The 19485-nt window shown below is 40.3% G+C and overlaps 1 protein-coding gene across 4 annotated transcripts in view; it reads right to left on the minus strand.

Annotated features, from left to right (window-relative positions):
* LOC149864799 (ATP-dependent translocase ABCB1-like) overlaps positions 1-19485 on the minus strand; it is a 50702-nt gene that overhangs the window by 24233 nt on the left and 6984 nt on the right. For 3 of the 4 annotated variants that reach the window (XR_016442285.1, XR_016442286.1, XM_090046802.1), the window contains exons 6-17: positions 18973-19039; positions 18568-18759; positions 17454-17625; positions 16846-16970; positions 14118-14295; positions 13192-13305; positions 12075-12185; positions 8705-8830; positions 6296-6499; positions 4312-4482; positions 2682-2843; positions 1865-2110 (exon numbers count right to left, since the gene is read on the minus strand). Coding sequence is in view for 2 of the 4 variants with exons in the window: in XM_090046802.1 (XP_089902928.1) it covers positions 1865-2110; positions 2682-2843; positions 4312-4482; positions 6296-6499; positions 8705-8830; positions 12075-12185; positions 13192-13305; positions 14118-14295; positions 16846-16970; positions 17454-17625; positions 18568-18759; positions 18973-19039 (1868 nt within the window). In the remaining 2 variants the exon portion in view is untranslated. The remainder of the gene's footprint in view (positions 1-1864; positions 2111-2681; positions 2844-4311; positions 4483-6295; positions 6500-8704; positions 8831-12074; positions 12186-13191; positions 13306-14117; positions 14296-16845; positions 16971-17453; positions 17626-18567; positions 18760-18972; positions 19040-19485) is intronic. The other variant, XM_090046803.1, reaches the window with a different exon arrangement.

Genomic DNA, 19485 nt, shown 5'->3' on the forward strand with positions numbered 1-19485 from the left:
ACTGAAAGTTTTAGAATATAACAATGCCCACAGAGCAGGGATACATCAGTTGCTAAGTAATGAAATAGCCCTGCAAATGCTGAAAGAGTTCATGCCAGTCTCAAATACCCACTCTCTACAAGAGCAAATATACTGGAGGTTTGCAGCAGTCTAGTTCAATGTCTTGTTGAAACTTCAATCGCAACATCAAAAAAATCTGGAGGCAGAAATTTAACAAAAGGCAAAGTGATGGAGGAGAGAGGTCTATATAGTTCAACAAAAAGTCAAATAGAATCAGTCACTGTGAATGGCAACTTTAACACATGAATCATTATAAGGAACTAAAATGTCTCACTGTTCAGAGCACAATTAGATCAGTCTAGTTCAGTCTCAACTAAATGTTAGTGGGTTGGCAATAGTACAATTGGGTATAGTTATGTCAATTAGCCTGTTTCGTCTTTTACAAAATATAGTCTTTGCATCTTTACCAGAAGCACAGAAAAGGCATATGAAAAATGATTAGCCTACATCTCCTTTGAAAAATACAGGCAAGCTCAATTCAGCTTCATCGAGCTATTGCACTGATCATGACTTTGAGGAAGTTCAGGAAAGGGAGTAATGAAAACATAGGAACTCATATACAATATTAAAATGACATAAAACAAACAAAAAAAAAATCAGTTGCTATTGCTTCCTAGTTTCCAGACACTAAAAAAAAAAAAAAAAAAGTGGCCACACTTCAACCATAAAAACATGTTGAATTTTCTGAAATAAAATTTCTCACTTTACTGTAAACACAATGAATGCTGAAGTCATGAATATTTCCACTCACTACTTCCTCTGAGAAGACTGAATGCAGTAGTAAGAAATAGACAAAAAGTGAATTCTGGACTGGTGTATTTTTATGCAATATATACCAACACTGTATTAGTAGGGTGTGCTATAATGAGGGTAGGTGTGTTATGGATTCTAAAATTACATTTCAATAAGAAAACATTATTGCTGGTAAAATACTAGCCTAACTTAAGCCAATGGCAAAATCTCCCATGGATGTCACTGGATCCAGGCTTTACCCCTAGGCTTTTATTTTTGACTTTTTGCACTAGAAGATATGAAGTCCATTGAAAAAAAAAGTTTCCACTGCTTTTCCTCCAAGCAGCTTGATACAGAGATGTGAATAATTTGACTGTACACTTTAGAAGGACTTTAGAAACTGCATCTATTAAAGCATATACTGAGGGAGCTGGCTGATTGGGACGGGGGGGAAAACCCTTTTCTGTTGTTTTAAGTTACATTTCAAAAGTGCAGATTTTTAAAAATCTATTCTCTCAATTCAATGTGTGTCTAATACTTGTATTAATGATAATAGCTTGCATTTATATAGCACTTTTCATCCCAAAATGCTTTGCAAACTAGATCTCATAAGGATATAAGAATCATGTAATCCACCAGAAAAACGCACAGAAGTGTTAACAGTTCACATGAGGAAGCAAAGAGTACTGCAATAGTTTTAGGCAGTGGAATTTAATTATTTGAGTCACACGTTGGCCAGGACACCAGAATTAACACCTTCATATTATGAATTATGACAAGAAGTTTTACATCTCAACCTAAGGATGAACTTAACTACACAACACTTTAACGCAAGGCCGACTGTCAGATTCAGAAGGTGTCAAGAAATTATATTGATGTGTTAAACTTGTGAGTGCCCTGAAGACTCTCAGTTTAAGTATTCACTTAGATTAATGTTGCAGATGACAGGGTCATAACAAAGGTGGCATGGCTGAATGCATTACAAAACAAAACAGAAAATAGCCCCCTAACCACATTTATCTTGTTCTCACAAGTTAGCACTAAACCTTTGAATGGAAATTTTAGCACCAACCTCTCTCTCTTTTGTTTTCTTCTTCTTTTCAGAGTACCTTTTCTTAGAAGAGCATTTCCTGCTCTTATGCCTGCTGGTTCTCTTATGAACGCTTCCTTTTTCAATGATTCCTAATTTTTCAAAGCTACCATGTTCAGTCAAATTCTGTTGTCCAATTTCATTTAAGTCTGCTTCCTCGTAGTCCTCATCTTCTGTCTCTTCATCTCCTTCTGACATATCATCACCATGAACATTTTCATTATGACCCTAGTGATAACCAAGGAATGGTAATACACCATCGCAAGACAGTTAGTAGCAAACAGAATTAACTATAACGTTTGTTGGGAACAAACAAAAATAAAGTTTTGGTTGCATGGCTATGTTCACCTCCTGATTTCCATAGGCTGAATTCTCTGCTTGTGTAAAATGTTACAGGTCCAATTTAGACATCAGAAAACATGGCCCTGTATGCTTCTCCCCCTATCTTTATTTCTCAGTCAAATTTGTGAGCCAATAGTTCTGTGAATAGACACTAATAAATTTATTCCACCTCTGTAAATCAGTTATGTTTTTGATGTATTATGACACGTAAATATGAAGCACTGGTACAGGTGAAGAACAATTACTTCAGGCTCATAAACAAAACTGAATGATCAACTTTCAATCAGCTAGAAAACTGGCAGGAACTACAGGGTGAAAATGCCCCAGCAGTTTGAGTGCAGAACTGCATGTGTCAGCAATTACATCAAAGAGATATTATAGAGGTGATTTTCTTGAGCAGCAATAGGCCATAAATCTGAAGCACTTAAGTCAGTAGCTCTCAATCACATATCATTACCTGCTGCATTACAAGAGAATAGTAGACTCCCTTCTGTGCCATGAGTTCATTATGTGTTCCCTGTTCAACAAGCACGCCTTTCTCAAACCCAGCAATAATATCAGCATTCCTGATTGTTGAGAGCCTGTGAGCTATCACAATGGTGGTACGTCCAGCCCTAGCCTTAGGGAAAACAACATAAAACAAAATAGAACAAAACAACAACACAAGACGTTTTAGTTTTAAATTGAAATGAGTTGACAATGAGCAGATGACAGAACATTCCATTCTAAAAACCCTATAACCTCTTATACTTGGCCATTATTTTCATGAATGAAGTTATGCGTGCATTTCCGATGATAGAATCCACATGTATTGTGACAAAGGAAACCGTATTAACAGGAGTACGGATACCAGTGTCTATAGTTAAAGATGCCTGATAGAAGACCTATTTTCAGTTGTTTATAAATGTGTTTATAATACAACTAATACTAAAACTAATGCTATTACTACTAACATTTAAAGAAGTACCTGGTTGCTTTATTTATATTATACATTTTCCACAGCTATTTAGTTGAAAGAGTTCAGAACGTTTGTCCTTTAGAGCAGGAACCTGACATCGGGGGGGGACAAGTCCTGCTGATGCCAGCTGGGGTGGGGGGTTGCTATCCTTATTGCACTATATGAATCTGGCTAAATTTATAAACAATTGAAAATCTCAGTTCATTTTTTTTTGAGCTTGGCAGTTACATTATCTGAATATTTAGCCTGTAGTGAATATGCTTCATCCTGTTATAGCTCCTGTGAGCATACCTACTGCCACTGTACAATTCCCACAGAGCAACTGAGGGCTCGTTCTTCAACCTGGGACTGCAGGAGTCAAGAAGAACTTTTTCTATAATTATATGTCCCTGCATCCAAGGACATAAGGATGGCAGGCACAGGAACCAAAAGCAGTAAAAGAAGGATGAATGGTGCTCATGGAATGAGCAAGATGTACATCAAAGCAGTCTGCTGTAGGAACAAGGCCACATCTGGCTGAGGGAGAAAAGGATTCTATTTTGCCTGTTGCACAGAAGCCTTTGCAACTGCTTGGCAATTTACATCAACAAAATTATCGCAAGTTGCTAACTCTGTACTCCTCTTTTTCTATGTAACCAATTTAAGATTATTTAGTCTATTTTGTGGAGGGGGCGAGGAAGGAGTGCTCACAGATGCAGCTGAAGTCAGTAGGAGCTGTGCTCTAAACAAATGAATAACAAACAGTTCTCTCAAAAATCAGGTCATAGGGACCTTGAATTGCAGACCTAAACATAGCAGGTATAAGTATAAATAGGTGCTGGGACAGTACACTAAGTGATGAGCATAAAATAAATATGGCACAGCTGCTCATTCACCAAGTAGCATCCAGCCTGTGTACAGCATAATGAAAAGACCACACGGAAAAAAAATCTCATAATTGCTTAAAGGGATTGTGATTAATTTTCATAGTGACTTCATAACACTAAAATATAAACATATCTCCCCATTAGTACCAATGCCCTCATTTAAAGACTTACTTCAAACCAGTGGGAAGGTGCCCTGAAAAAACATATGCCATCTGGTTGTGTTTCCTTCTGCTGGCTAGGAACTTTAGCAAGACGATCCCTACCTTATCAAGAGCAGTCTGCACTATGGATTCACTCTGAGTATCCAGAGCAGATGTGGCTTCATCCAGAAGGAGGATCTTGGGATTCCTTGCCAGGGCACGGGCAATAGCAATTCGTTGTTTCTGTCCTCCACTCAGCTGAGCACCTCTCTCTCCCACCAGGGTATTAAATTTCTGAGAAAATCATGGAGGAATCAAGATTGTAGAAGGGCTCAAGTGAAATCCTCTTGTGCTCTAGTTAGCTGTATTGCAAGCCAGAATGTTCCTTTTTTTTTTTTTTTTTTTTAAATATCATGACATATGGTTAAATACAAGGCATCTATCACAGAGAACATTTAAAAATATTTATTGCTAAAAGTCTCATCCTGGCCAACTATGTTCAATTTTTGTCCTCCTCTTGGAGGCAGATGAAAGATTTATTGTTTCTAATTATCTGTTTACGTATTTGTCTTCTTTCCACCTTCAGTTTGGTTAGAAAAATCAGTGTCTGGCATCTTGGTTTTTATTAGATTAAAATATACTCTAAAATCAGATTTTTAGTTATTACAAAAAGGAAGTGATAGAAGCGAAATAAGAGACTAGAACTGTCTGAAGGAATCCAGATATCTAACTGGTTAACAATAACAGCAAAAGACCATCAGAACACCTTAGTTCACTTTCATAAATAGAAAAGTTGAAATAATAAAAAGGCGGATTCAAGGAGGGGTGAGGGGGATAATATTTAGCAAAAGTAGTCAAAACACAGTTGACTTGGCACAACAGGAATCCACCACTGTCTCTAGAAGTCCTTTGCCTACCTTACTATATTTAAAAAAATCTGGGCATGTAATATATGGTGATTATTATACAGTAAAGTATAAGCCAAAATTCCTTGTAGGGTAAATGGGTAGAACTCCACTGAATAGCTAGTCTAGCCCTAGCCACTTGCATATAGCCACAGGCTACCTCATAAGCCAAAACAAATGGAGTTTGTTCACATGGTACTGTGCCCAGGCTAATTAGCTCTGCTGAGAGGCAGAGCTAAGTAGTCCATCAGAGCTTCACTAAGGCTGCACAATAACTGTAACCATATGCCATGTATATTTCTTCTAGTTTCAGATGTATGTCAAGTATCTGGGCTTCAGACCAGAATCTGCTCCCTGAGAGAAGTTTGCTTTCAAGTGTGAGTGCTTTCCCAGAAGATGTGGGTGTAAATCCTGCTAGATAAAGGAAGAAATTTCTCCCCTAAATTCTGGCTGAGTGCTCTAACCAGTGAGTGAGAGGTAACTCATTTTTGGACCAACTGCATAGTTAGGATAAAGTTAGACAATCTTTCAAATGCAACGCATTTTTCTTCAGGTATGAACTACTGGATAAGGTAGGCAATTACTATGGATGGGGGCCACTTAGGTTCTGGTGAGGTGTTTAGGGCTCCACACACAAAGTCTTTTAGAAGATATCCTTTTCACAAATTATAGATAAAAAACAAATCATGTACTAAAAATGTAACCTGGACAATTGAAGCCCCACTGACAGCAGCCCTGCTGGGAAGGTTTGCATGCTGGCTGGGGCATGGGTGGAAGTGGGAGGGGCTCAGCCCTATGTGGATCACTGCAGGGGCAGCCATAGGCCAGATTCAATAAACTGGTGTGTCAGCCTATGGGCCAGATCCAAAAAAATCAGCTGGCGGGCCAGATTTGGCCCTCACGATGTATTGTGCCCACCCCTCATGATTCGATAGACTTCCATCATACTCAGCCCATATCCTACAGCTTTCGGAAGAAATCTCTCTCTCTCATTATTTTCTACTGGCCAACTGTAGGCAGCTTGCCAATTTTTGCTTGGTTGCCTAACTCTTCCCATATATTGTTTGAGAGCCTAAACTTCTAAGTTAAAGGTTGCAGATTCTGCTGTGGTAGAAAATTTAGGCACAAGAACAGTAAGTGTTGCAATGCCCAAGGCTTTTTGAGGATTTAACCCTAAAGGTATTCAAAACCTCGTAACTCACATCAGGCAGTCTTGATACAAAATCAAAAGCATTCGCTTCTTTTGCTGCTTGCTCAATTTCAACATCACTAATATCCTCTCTGCCATAGCGAATATTTTCAGCTATTGTAGTTGCAAACAAGACAGGCTCCTGGCTCACAATGCCAATATTTTCTCTTAGCCACCTAACATTAAGTGTTCGAATATCTCGCCCATCTAAGGTAATCTGGGAAGAAAAGCAAAATGTTAAATGGCCTGCAGAAATCAGTTTGGTTTAAAATAAAAAAAGATGACTTTGAATGGGTTACAAGCATCTGTACAGCAGCTGCTCACATGGTTATATTTTTTAAAAGTAGAAATAAAAAATGAACAGGAGAAATTAAATATCTATCTTTTTACACACTGCATAAACTGGGAGACTAAGGAGCAGGATAAACATATAGGGTAGCACCAGGTACTCAGACTGCAACCTCACATATAAGTCTACTAGTCTGTTAATACTACATTGTCCCTAGGAAATCTGAGCACTTAAAAAAGTCCAGAGCTTTCTTCTGGATTGTAGGATTTTTTAACTTTTTTTTTTTTTAAAGTTAATTAACCCTGCCCCCCCCCCCCCTTATCCAAGAGGCAGTAATAAATTAATCTGTGCTACTAGAACAGAATATACTCCAAATAAGAAAAACAAATATTAAGTAGAGCTGGTTGAAATTTTTTTTGCTTATTATGAATATAGGTCTTGTCCTAAATGCAAATTTAATTGTGTAATTTCCTTGTTTTCCAGCAAAAAAGTATGTATTATACTTTGTTTCTTTTAAAAGAAAAAAAAGTTTAGAATAAGAAACCTCTGTTCCTAAAACAAAGTTTATGTTCAGTGAAAATGAAGTAAACCATGTGCAGACCCATGATAGATGTTCTATAACTGGGCTGTCCAACTTCTAGGTAGCTGGGGGCCACATGGACTGCCAGCTGCCTGTCACTCATAAGGCACAGGCTGCAGAATAAGAACTATTTGCTGCACAGTCAGCTCCTTCCTTGGGATCTCTGCCTCAGCAAGGGCAACTTAGTACATGCACACAGCACAGACTGCCTGGCCCCACCCCCTCCCAGCTATACCTGCTGCAAGGACAGCCAACACTCCCCTCTCAGCCACCAAGCAGCTCAGTTCCCCCCACCTTGTCAGCTGCATATGCCTAATGGACAGCCTTTCTGCCCTCCCCTCCCCACCGCAGTGTACACAGCAAGACAGATCCTCCTCCCATCCCAGCTGCGTGCCTACCTGTAGTGCTGGCAACTTGGAACCTGCTTTTCTTGCACAAACCATGAGCAGCCCAGCCTCCTCCTCACCATGTCTGCAGCATGGGCCCTCTGGCCCCCCATGGTGCATGCAGCTTACATCCCAGTCCCCTCCAGGTGCAATGCCACTAGGATGGCCATCATAGAGAACATTCCAGTTTTCTGCTACTCTGTCCTCTATTGATACGAAACCAGATGCCTTTATATCCTCTATTTTTCTCTTGAACTACTTGAAGTAAAAAAATAGAGGATATAAGGCATCCGGTTTCATATCAATAGAGGACAGAGGACAACAAGACTGTCTTGTATGATGGCCACTCTAACTGCCACATCCACCCAGAGTGTGAGCAGGAAATACAAGTTGGGGGACGGCAGGGAGTCCTAAAGAACCTAGCTGCCATGGCATGATCAACAATGGTGGGGGGAGGGAGGGGTAGTGGCAGTCATGCTGGGAGCCCATAGGCCACCTGTTAAACATTTTGGGGCTACATATGGCCCATGGGTTGCTAGTTAGACAGCTTTGTTCTGTAAGACAGAGTAGTGGTTCTCAACCTTTTTTTGGATTCTTGGCACCCTTCACTAGACTCAAGCCAGCCCTCCATAATTTTTGTGAACTGTGGCACACACTTTCAAAAACAAATTAATATATTACAGTGCTTACATCCTTGCAGAGTGGGGGACAAGCCTCAGGAGATAACAACATAAATGCAGGCTAATACTTCACTTATCTCCTCACAGTTCACGGCACCCTTAAAAGACCTGGTGGCACTCCAGAGTGCCTTGGCACCCTGTTTGAGAATCACTGATACAGAGGAAAAGGGAAGTAAATGTTGGAAGGACTTCTAGGGTCCAGTTCCATTGAGCTACTACACATATTTTGAAATTTCCAGTATTTGGTTGTTCTTGCTGACTGATACAGGAATGCTTGTGGAAGATGAGCAAACACCATTTTAAAAAAGTGAAGAAAAAAAAAAAAAAAAGAGTTCACTTTGTCCAGGTTCTTTAATTAATTGTGTAGAATAAGTTCAAAACTAGAAACAAGATTGTAATACATCTTTTTAAAGTGCAGGTTCAATCTATCCTAAAAATTAATGTTTATCTTAGTATTCCTTAGTACCTACAATTCAAGTGCGCTTACCTCTCCTTGGACTGGATCATAGAATCTCTGCAGAAGCTGAATTGTAGTGCTTTTGCCACAGCCACTGGAACCAACCAAAGCAATGGTCTTCCCTGTTTGAACTTTCAGACTCAGACCGCTAAGAATCTGGAAACATAATCTTCATATTTTAAGCTTATCAGACTAAAAGGTAGCTAAATCAATGGTTTGGTTAGAAAACAAATCTGTTAGGATGCTTGCCATCACAAACAAGGCAATAATAAAAGTTGTGGACTTCTAAGAGTATGATGAGCTTGATGGTCTATTATCTCTCCTTTGTTCCCAATCCTGGCTCTGACAGATTTCTAATGACCTTGAAAAATCAATTAGGTTTCTGGTTTGAGATTTTTCTAGTTATACAATGGGATAATACATGGTTATTAACCTTACAGCACCTTGAAGATTAAAAATACTTAGATTCTTTCATTGTAAGCTTGTTTTGTTCTATTTTTTATTTTATTAAGGCTTTTTACCCCAAGCCAAAAACCAAGGTGGGCATTTTAATGACCCTGGTTAGAAAAATAGGACTCAAGATTCAACATCCTACTATTTCTTAGTAAGGAGTTAGTTATGGACCAATAATGCCTTTTAGGCCATTTTCACATTTAAAAATATTTTCTCTCAAAAATATTTCTATTCATTGCATTTCATACACGACTAATTTAGTAACTATTTGGCTGCTATGAGAACCCTCTTCATGAATACCAGGTTGATTTATGATTTTGCTTACATATTTCTTATCCAAAGAAAAATTTAACGAATTATAGTATTTTTTTTTTCTTTTTTCACTATACCTGAACAGCTCCATTTCTCTAGTAAACTAGTATTATACATTCTCTGTGATATCTGCATGACCAAGAAAGAACAACATTCTGTATCGGATATTATGCTGTTTCCCAAGACATTGAAAAGCTCATAAACTACCACCCAGTCTTCATCCTTTCTTTATTGGGTGTCCAGGTTACTGAAAATAGGTAGTGTCCTCCAATACCTTTGATATGATTCAGTCAAAACTTGTGTCCTATATGGAGATTGCAAGGTTTTGTATATGAGAAGTCTATGGAAGGTGATGGATGAGAACCAAATGTTCATGCCATTTTCTTACTGCTGTTATTTGCCCTTGACACCACAGGCAGCGAGATACGAGACTGGACTCTGGAAGGGATGGGTAGTAGAGCTGTGCAAAGCCTCAGTCCCTGATTTCATTTGGCGGAGATTCGGCCCAATTCGGTGGCCGAATCTCCAAATCTGAAACTAATCAAGAGACCCTTTAATATCTCTAAACTGGAAATTGGAACCGTCCAAATTGATTTGGAGAGATTCAGAATGATTTAATGATTCAGATATAGACACAGCTTTACTTGTTTTTTCTACATACCTCAAGGTACCAGGCAGCTCGTGAATGCTGCAATAGTAGGGCAGATGGTGGTTCCACAGGAGTGTGGAGGGCACACCAGCATACTCGGCAGCAGACCCAGAAGTGGACCAGAAGCACTTCCAGTCCAATTCTGGGTCTGTTGAGGGGCCCTCCTGCACCTCCCTCCCAGTTTGGCAATTGGTGCCTTCTGGGTCTGGGCGGGCACCTGGGGTCCCCCCACCACTGCTCACCAAGCCAGAGGGGCATGGGGGGGCCCCCCAGTGTGCCTGGCAGTGGACCCCAAAGTGGACCAGAAGTACTTCCAGTTCACTTCTGGGTTTGCTGCTGAGCATATGGGGAGGGCCCCTCCGTGCTCTTGTGGGATGCTTCATCCACCTCAGCATTGCAGCGTTCACATGCCATGCTTGGTACCTCGAGGTATGTAGAAAAAACATTTAAAAGCTGTGTCTATAGCCAAAATCTCCAATTCCCTGAATCAGCATAGAATCTTCAGATTCGGCCGAATTGAATCAGGAACAGTGATCTGAATCAACAAATTGAAATCACTGTCCCCGATTCGGGCTGAATCTGAATCCAATACAGCCTGTTTTGCACACTCCTAATGGACAGTTCTTTGTCTCCATTTCCTCAGACCCAGCTTATGCAGTTGCTCACCATACTTTATATCTTCCTGATTGTTAGCTGTGACTTCTCAATGAGGATTCATGTAGGCTTGAGGAGCCATCAGAAGAAGTGACAGAAGAAGTGAAAGCAATATCCTCAAGTAAGTGAATATATCCAATATTTGGTTATTTGTTTGCAACCTACTAGGATCCCTAGCAACTTCTGAAAGGCCAAGAAGCAGTGGCAATAAATCCCCTTGTTTTGACACAATACTTGGCCTGATGGATTTGAACTTCTGATTATAGAGATGTTAACTGTAGTATGGCTGTACCACATTAGAGTTGGATATCTGCAATGTGGCATACAGATGGCCACACAATAAGACTACACAAAAAAAATTCAGCTGGTTGAGAATATGAAGTGTTTGATAAAAGCTATTTTTTGCAAGCAGGATGTGATGTTCCCTGCTCTGTGATCTATCCTGCTTTCCATAAAACAATTATTTTAAATTGCTTAACTCAATAAGCCTTAACACGAGTTGAGAACTGACTGTCTCAGATCACTTCTCCCCACATAAGATATTAGAATAGTTGCGATCTTTCCAAGCACTGAAGCTAAAAACACTTCCTGAAGGCAATGTGTGCTTGGTGAAATATCTTGAACTGTGATATTTGCTTCTGATTTAAACCACCAGAGCCTGCACTTAAACCCTGATTCCTTTATGGTTTTCCTAGGATTTTCCAACAGAGGAAAATGATAAGCAGACAGATAGTGGCAGTAAAGACAGCAAACTAGTTTTTGACATTCTTTCCTAAATTATAAGTAGCATATATATTTTCAGGGATTGGTACAATTTTCATAGTTTGTAGGGTTGGAAGGAACCTGAGCAGGTCATCAAGTCCAACCCCCTGCCGTGGGCAGGAAAGAATGCTGGGGTCAAATGACCCCGGCTAGGTGATTATCCAGCCTCCTCTTAAAGACCCCCAGGGTAGGAGCGAGCACCACTTCCCTTGGAAGTTGGTTCCAGATCCTAGCCACCCTGACTGTGAAGTAGTGCTTCTTGATATCTAGCCTGAACCTACTCTCAGTCAACTTGTGGCCATTATTCCTAGTTTTACCTGGTAGTGTTCAGGGGGCAAGGGACTCTCCCATTCCTTGCTGGTTCCCCCTGGTAAATTTATAGAAGGAAAATCCAGCCTTGAACTTGCAACTCTATGGCCCCAGAATCAGCACACTCTCCTCTAAGCCAGACAAGTAGGACTGCATTTTGTTTAAATGCTTCAAAATAAATATATTAAATTGATACATTTTAATCACATGCAGGCATCACAATTTCATTATTACACTACTATATTTTAAAAGAATACTTACTCTAATATCAGGTCTTGATGGGTAACTAAAATGGATATTTTTGAATTCAATTTCTCCTATGAGCCTCTCTGGTTTGTATCCTTCTTTGTCACTGCTATCTATAAGACGTGGCTAGAGAAAGATTTTGAAAATGTATTACGAATTTTTATGCTATTGAAACTGGACTTTTAACTAATACATTCTTCTTCACTTCCTGTCCTCAACCATCATGTTATATGCAGAACACTATTACATAGTTTTTCCATTTCACCCTAGAAAATGGTGTATTTCAATGGAATGCAATCCCTTGGTGGCAAAGCAATTAGGATTGAAAGGCACAACAAATAATACATGTTATTACATATACCTGTCAAATGGGAACTTTTTAGAAAATGGAGGTGGTCGGATAATTAAAATTTTCCAAATTGACCGATTTTGCAGATAAGACATTTTCAAATACAAAAGCATTATCCAAAATCCCTCATAACAATTGGTCAATAACTGGAATATCTGAGCAATAGTACCAATGTTTGGGTAAAATTCTACCCTTAGTTATACATGTGGAACTTTAGAGAAATTAGGAAGATAGGACTCAGCCTTTTGTTTTTAATCTAATAAAAAAAACCTGCATTTTATAATTTAGTTACCATCTTTTGCATTAAAAGATATATAACTGCTGTTGAAAGAAGAAAGAATTAGTTACTAAGAGGGTGCATCTACATATACAATGAATGAATGAATGAATGAATGAATGAATGAATGAAGAGGATGCATCTACACATATGCCTGGGACAGCAAGTACTCTGCTGTAAAGTAGTACTGTCCCCAACATTACTATCCTACAAGTTTACTGAACCCTAATACTGGTGCATGGTGTAGATAGTGACATGTTACTGCAGAGCTAATTAGTCTATTCTGTAGTAAAGTGTATCCTTCTTCAGCAACCAATATTGTTATAGCTTTTAGGAGGATTGTTCATTTCTAAATCAAAAGCTAGTTAGGTGTAACAGAGCTAAGGATTCAGGTTCATGTTTCCTAAACACGAGTCAAAATGTCATAGTTACGTTTTGAGTTGTAAAAATCTGTTACAAATGAATCTATGTTATGAGTCAGAAATTTAAGCTATATGCTTAGCTACCTTATTAATAATTTTGTATACTTCATAGGCAGCACCACGTGCATTGGCAACACTCTCCAAGTTTGGGGATGCCTGTCCAAGAGAGAATGTGCCAAGGAGCACAGAGAAGAATACCTGTAGGGAACAAAAACAGGAACTGTAGTTAACAGGGATTCTAGATCCTCACTTTCCTTAGTGGAAAATGCCCAGGTAATCTTGTAAGGACTCTCTCAGGAAAAAAAAAAAAAAAAAAAATCCAAAAATCAAAACCCACAATTACTGCTGCATTCTTTCAGTTCCCTTTGCCCTTATCCTCATGCTGAAAGATTGTAAATGTAGCCGTTATATGCAACCATATGCTCTTTAACTGTTTGAACAGCGTTTGTTTTTGCTGTTGTGGAAGCATAAGGCAACAACAAAGAGGACAAACAGTGAAAATAAACATCTTTTTCCACCTTTCATTGAATTAAGAACTTTTTTCTTCCTTAAAAAAAGGAATGAAGCTATTAGTTCCAAGTTGAGGGCCCCATCCTGCAACACACGTGCTTAAGTTTATGCATTGACAAGTTCTAATGAAGTAAAGGAATTCAAGCTACTTAAGAGTACATAACATTAAACACATGTTTAAGTTTATTTATTCATTTCCAAATAATCCCCAAATATCAGTATCAAAGTAATTCCTTTCAGGTTTTCTTTTTTTAAATACAATCTGACTATGTGATTAAATAAGCTATCCTTTAGGCAACTTTGATATCTTAAGGACATATCCAGAATCTCTGTTGAATTATATTAAATGCATCTTTAACAGTTAGTATAAACAGATACTTCAAGTTTTACTAGGTACTATGCATAGTTACATACGGTACTTAAAAAGCAAGCATTTTCTCCAATTCATTGACAATTTTACAAAAGGTTGCTTTGCCAGTTAGACTATACACTGTGCTTACAATTAATACTCTCCCAATGTCATAGTTTTCTCTCTCTTCCACTGTGAGCTTGGTTCCATACCAAAATGCAAGAGCATAAGATCCAAATATAAGAAACTGAGAGAGACCCAAAGATGTGTTGGTGGTGATGGACTTTTTCACTCCAACACTTCTGGCATTCTCTAGGTTAGCATCGTATCTGAAAACAAATCATGAAATGTTAACTATAAGTGCCTGCACATCATTTATATTGGAATTCTTCAGTTTCCTTTCACACTTACAGGGGTTTTCTTCCATAACATTCCATCGTTGGACATAGTGAAAACTGATAGGTTAGTTCAGTGGTTGTCAACCAAGGTACACGTAGCCCTAGGGGTACCTATAGGGAGTATTCAGACTTAGGTGTCACTGCTAAATTCCATGTGTGAGCACAGCTACAGCCCAGCATGCACGCTGCTAGGAGAACAGCCGGGTCTGGCTGGTAAGTATGTTGTGAGGGAAGTGGCTGGGGGAAGGGGCAGATCGAGGCCCTGGTGGTGGGGGAGGGAGTTGGGCTGGGGCTGGTTCAAGGGCACCGGACTGAGCCACACGGGAGATGGCTCCCACCACTGTGCACATCCTGAGAGGGTATGGGGGGGATGTGTGCCCCCAGATCTGAGTGGGACAGGGTGGGATGCCACTGTGGGCTGGGACCAGGGCTGCACCAGGCTGTTCCCAGCAGAGGCTGAGCCAGGCTGTGCTCTGGGTAAGAAGCGGTGGTATTGGGAGGGGACTATGAGAGGGGCTTCAGCCAGCCCAAGGTTCACTGTAGCCTCCTTGATAGCCCCCTTCTGGCACTGCCCACCCCAAGCTCAGCCTGGCCTAGTCCCCTCCACCAACTGCCCAGTGCCAGCCCAAGCCCTCAGCTGCAGCCTGCCCTGCCTTGCACGCAGAACCGGGGGCACATGCCCCGCTCCCCCATGCCGTCCTGGTGGTACATGCAGTGGTAGGAGCCAGGGTGGAGTTTGGGAAAGAGCTGCAGCTTGTTGGGGGGTGGGGTAGTAGCTCCCACCACTGTGTGCACCCTGGAAGGACACAGGGGCATGTGCCCCCATATCTGCACAGGGCAGGGTGTGATACCACTGAGATGGGGCTGGGGCAGCACTGGGCTCTTCCTGCCTAGGACTGGGCCAGGTGGCGGCAGTGCTGGGGGAGGGCTATGGGGGCTGTAGCCACTCCAGAATTTGCTGTAGCACCCCGATACCCCTTCCAGTACCACCACTGCCTGTCCCGAGCACAGCTCTGCCCAGCCCCCGCCTGGAACAGCCCAGCACCAGCCCTAGCCCACAGCAGCAGCCCACCCTCCCTCATGTAAATCCAAGGACATGTGCCCCCGTGCCCTCCCTGGGGTGTGCATAGCTGCATCAACCAACTCCCACACAACTCAATCCTGTGCCCCATCCTGGCTGGGCAGACCCTGCCCCAGCCCCACTCGCTCCCCCACCACTGGGCCAGCCTGCCTTCGCCCCATGCACAGATCTGGGGGCACACACCCCCATGCCCTCCTGGGATGTGTGCATCAGCAGGAGCCACTACCCACTCCCTGCACTTCCTGGATGAGCTGCTTGAAGCTCTATCTGGCACTCTGCCCTGGCTGCACAGCCCCAGCTGCAGCCCCACTCCCTCCCCGTCACTATGGGGGTCTCAATTTGTGCCCCCTGCGCACCCCTTAAAAACATGAAAAAGAAATATAATGGGGTACCTTATCTGGAACTTGGAGAGAGAAGGGGTACACTTGTTTAAAAAGGTTGGAAACCCCTGGGTTAGTTAAAAAAAAAAAAAGTGTTTCTTCTTCTTCCATATCCTCTCTAGTCTTGTAGTTTTCTGTGTGTGAATAACTGTTCACGTTCACCACTAACCCTTTTGGCACAGTATATTGAAAGTTTTGTACATGTTCTCACCCAGATATGGAAACACGCAAAGTGAGGGGCAAGACTGAAGCAGTACGAAAAGGTATCATTGAATGATTTGTAATGGATTCCTTTCATGAAAGATGCTCAGATACCATTGGAGTAATACAAATTAGACCAAATAAATAAATTTGCAAATAAGTTTTTTTTACATCTTAAGCACTGGTTTAAAACAATGTTGAAGCCCTTTGTAAAGAATTCCTTTAAGATTGTGATCCAAGGCAGCTTAACTATAAGCCCATTAGTCAGTTAATTTCAATAGAAGTGCGCATGTGCTTAAATTAAAGCACTTGATGGCATGCTCAGCTGAACTGGAGGGTCCAAATCATTTGGCCCCAGGGAACTTCTTGTGGGCTGGATGAAGTACTTCTAGCAGCAAGGCAGTGGCTTGTTGGTACAGATGATGGAGCTGCTGCATTGGCATGGTTCTGGAACCGAAGGGTGTATACTGCTATGACTCACCCCCACATTTTCCCCCTTACTTTTAGTCAGTGGTGACCAAAGACTCCAAATTTGGATGTGGACAAAGTGGGGGAGGGGCAAGCAGTGTCCACTCTCTGAATTCATGGGGGTGCAATTCAACCTCTGTGTGGGCTGCATCTTAACCATTTGTAGGCCACATGAGGCCCACAGGACACCTGCTGCAAAACAATGAGCTAGAGGGATTTCTTCTCTATCTTCATATTAGACTTCCAGTTGTCTGGGGGATAAATTGACAGATCTTTTGTGATTTTTTTTTTTAAAAAATAACCCAATATTTTTAAAATATTGAATACAAAAGGTTTCTCTCAAAATCTTACCTTGCTTGTGCCTTCTTTTGTCCATTAAAAGCAACAACTGTCCTAATAGCAGTCAAAATTTCTTCTGCTACCGCTCCTGCTTTAGCATAAGCAGACAGCTCTTTTACAGTGAGTGAGGCCAAGAGCTGGGAAGTTTTGTAGGGAAAAAATAATTTCATTAAAATCTATTAAAGAGCTTTATCATGTGCATTATTAAAGTGCGTGCCAATGGTAAGAGTAGAATCATGAAATCTGGAAGCAACTGAATTCAAGTTCTACCTGTGCTTAGAAACTGGTATAATAGAACTTAGATAGATTAAAGATAATACCATTTCCTCTTACCTTACTACTTTGCTTCACAGAAAAACAAAACCTTAAACATATAATAGTAATTAGTGAATGTTTTTGTTACAAATGATACCCATTAAAAAAAGTCACAACTCACAAGCATCTCCCCATGCATTTTACAATGCTGTACATTTCCTGTCAATAGAAATAGGTGGCAGAACGTGCCGAGATGGGGTGGGGATCCTCTCCAGGCTTTGTACTCATGATGCTTTGCATGTATTCCCTCTTTTTCATTCAAGAAGGATCATAATTATTAAGTTGTCCTTCCCCCCAGTACTTACCATTGACCAAACTGCTGCTGAGGCAGCAAGTAGAGGGCTAACTGACAAAATCACCAAAGTCAATTTCCACCCGTGGACAAATCCTATAATAATGCCCGTTAGAAAGGTGGCAAAAAATTGTACAAATATACAGATCTTGTCTCCAATGCCTTCATGGATGCTATTAATGTCACTGGAAATTAGAAAAGAAGAAAAACATTTGTTAAATTTGATGAATGTCTTCCTATCACATATGTTTCTGTTTTGCTGAAGAGATGACCATGCATCATAAATTTAACTATCCAGATCATCGTTGTGGTAAAAATTCTAGATTTCTGAACAGCACTATTAGCTCCTTGGAGCAGCCTCCCATTTTTACAGCTCATTTGCCATTTGTAACCTTAGGATCAGCAGCAGCTGCTGCCATTTCCAAGTTCTCCCTTCCATTGACTGCTGAAATTTGAAGATACGAAGCATGAATATCTTAATTTTGCATCCAATGCAAGCACACTAATCAATACATTGTTATTACATAGAACCACTGCATATAATATTAAGTGCTTTTCTGAACATATAAACAAACAGGCTGGATTAGTGTCATCCTCTTCAGGATTCACAGTTCCCTAAACTGGATATATTTTTTCTACATGTCAATCTTAAATTGCATAAAATTTCTTTACTTGCATGTACCTCTCAATTATATCCAGTGCTCCAAAGCGCACTGAAGTCAGTTTAAAGACTCCAAATGACTTCAATTGGTTTTGGATCAAGTTCAATGAGAGTATGCTGACAAATGATAAGAGTACTTTTATCTGATCTAATGTCAGGGTTTACAGTGTTTCTAAACTAGCTAGAGACAGCACGGCTGTTTATCTGCAGTTGCTAAATAGTTCATAAATATTACAAGTCAAATGTTAGACAAGTAGTACTTGTCATGACATAAACCTTTGCAGTGCACGTGTCACAGAAACTCAGCAAATGAAGTGAAAACTGGTAACTAATTTCCACTTCAAATAACTGTATGTTTCAGGTTTTATTTGAGAGGTTCTTGAACACTCTTTAGATAAATAAGAGATAAAAATTGAGATATTCTTCTAGATGTCATATTCATGGTACATAAATAAAGTCCTCTCACTCTGTTAATCTGGTATTCAAGGTTCCAATCTGGGTGGTATCAAACCAAGCCATCTCTTGGTGAAGCACTGCAAAAAAAAACTTTTGTCGGATTCTTGCTGTCTGTCTTGTAGCCGAAGTCAAAAATGTCCACACTTGGATGGTGCTCAGTATCAATACAGCAGAACCAATAGCAACATAATAGTAGGCAAACCTGCAGTTAAGACAGTAAAAGATACCTGAGATGTACTGTACCCTGGGAGAGAAATTAAGATGTATCAGGCTAAATTCTGTCTTCATTTGCCCATTTACAAATATGCTAAAACTAATGGAATGTGTTGAGGATAGCCTGTAGCTGAATAGAATAAACAACAAAATAAAGAAACAAGAACATGCTATTCTTAAGAAAATAACTGGGGATTCTTACTTTGTCATTTCAGCTTCTATATCTACATCTGGAATTGGAGCACAAGTAGAGCTATCCAGCGTAGCAACTGGAAACAAGAAAAAAAGTGTTATTACTGAATTAACCACCAGGTCTCATTCAAGGAGATGACACTGTACTCCAGATAACAATTCTGTCGATTTACAGCTTGCATTGCAGCCAGCAGCCTTGCAGTAGAGGCACAAACCAGGCCAAACTTTTGTTCACAAGGTCACTGTAGAGTGATGTCATGGATTTGATACACTGTGGGCCTGCCTGCACTGTCTCTGGTGTGCTTGTTAGGCTTTGAATAGGCACCTGTAGAAAATGTCTTAAAGCTATTCTTATTAATAAGAGCAGAAATGAAGCCAAGATGCACAAAGAGCATCTGTTATTCAAATGTTTACCTTTCTGTAGAGAAATGCTGTCTTTCTGTATATATTAACACTGTTTTTTGAATTGATAATGGTTGCACTCAACTTACCGTGCTTGTAGCTAGACTTTTTTGGGAATTGT

The sequence above is a fragment of the Crocodylus siamensis genome, chromosome 5, assembly GCF_052110815.1.
Source record: "Crocodylus siamensis isolate JL-2025a chromosome 5, ASM5211081v1, whole genome shotgun sequence".
NCBI lineage: Eukaryota > Metazoa > Chordata > Crocodylia > Crocodylidae > Crocodylus > Crocodylus siamensis.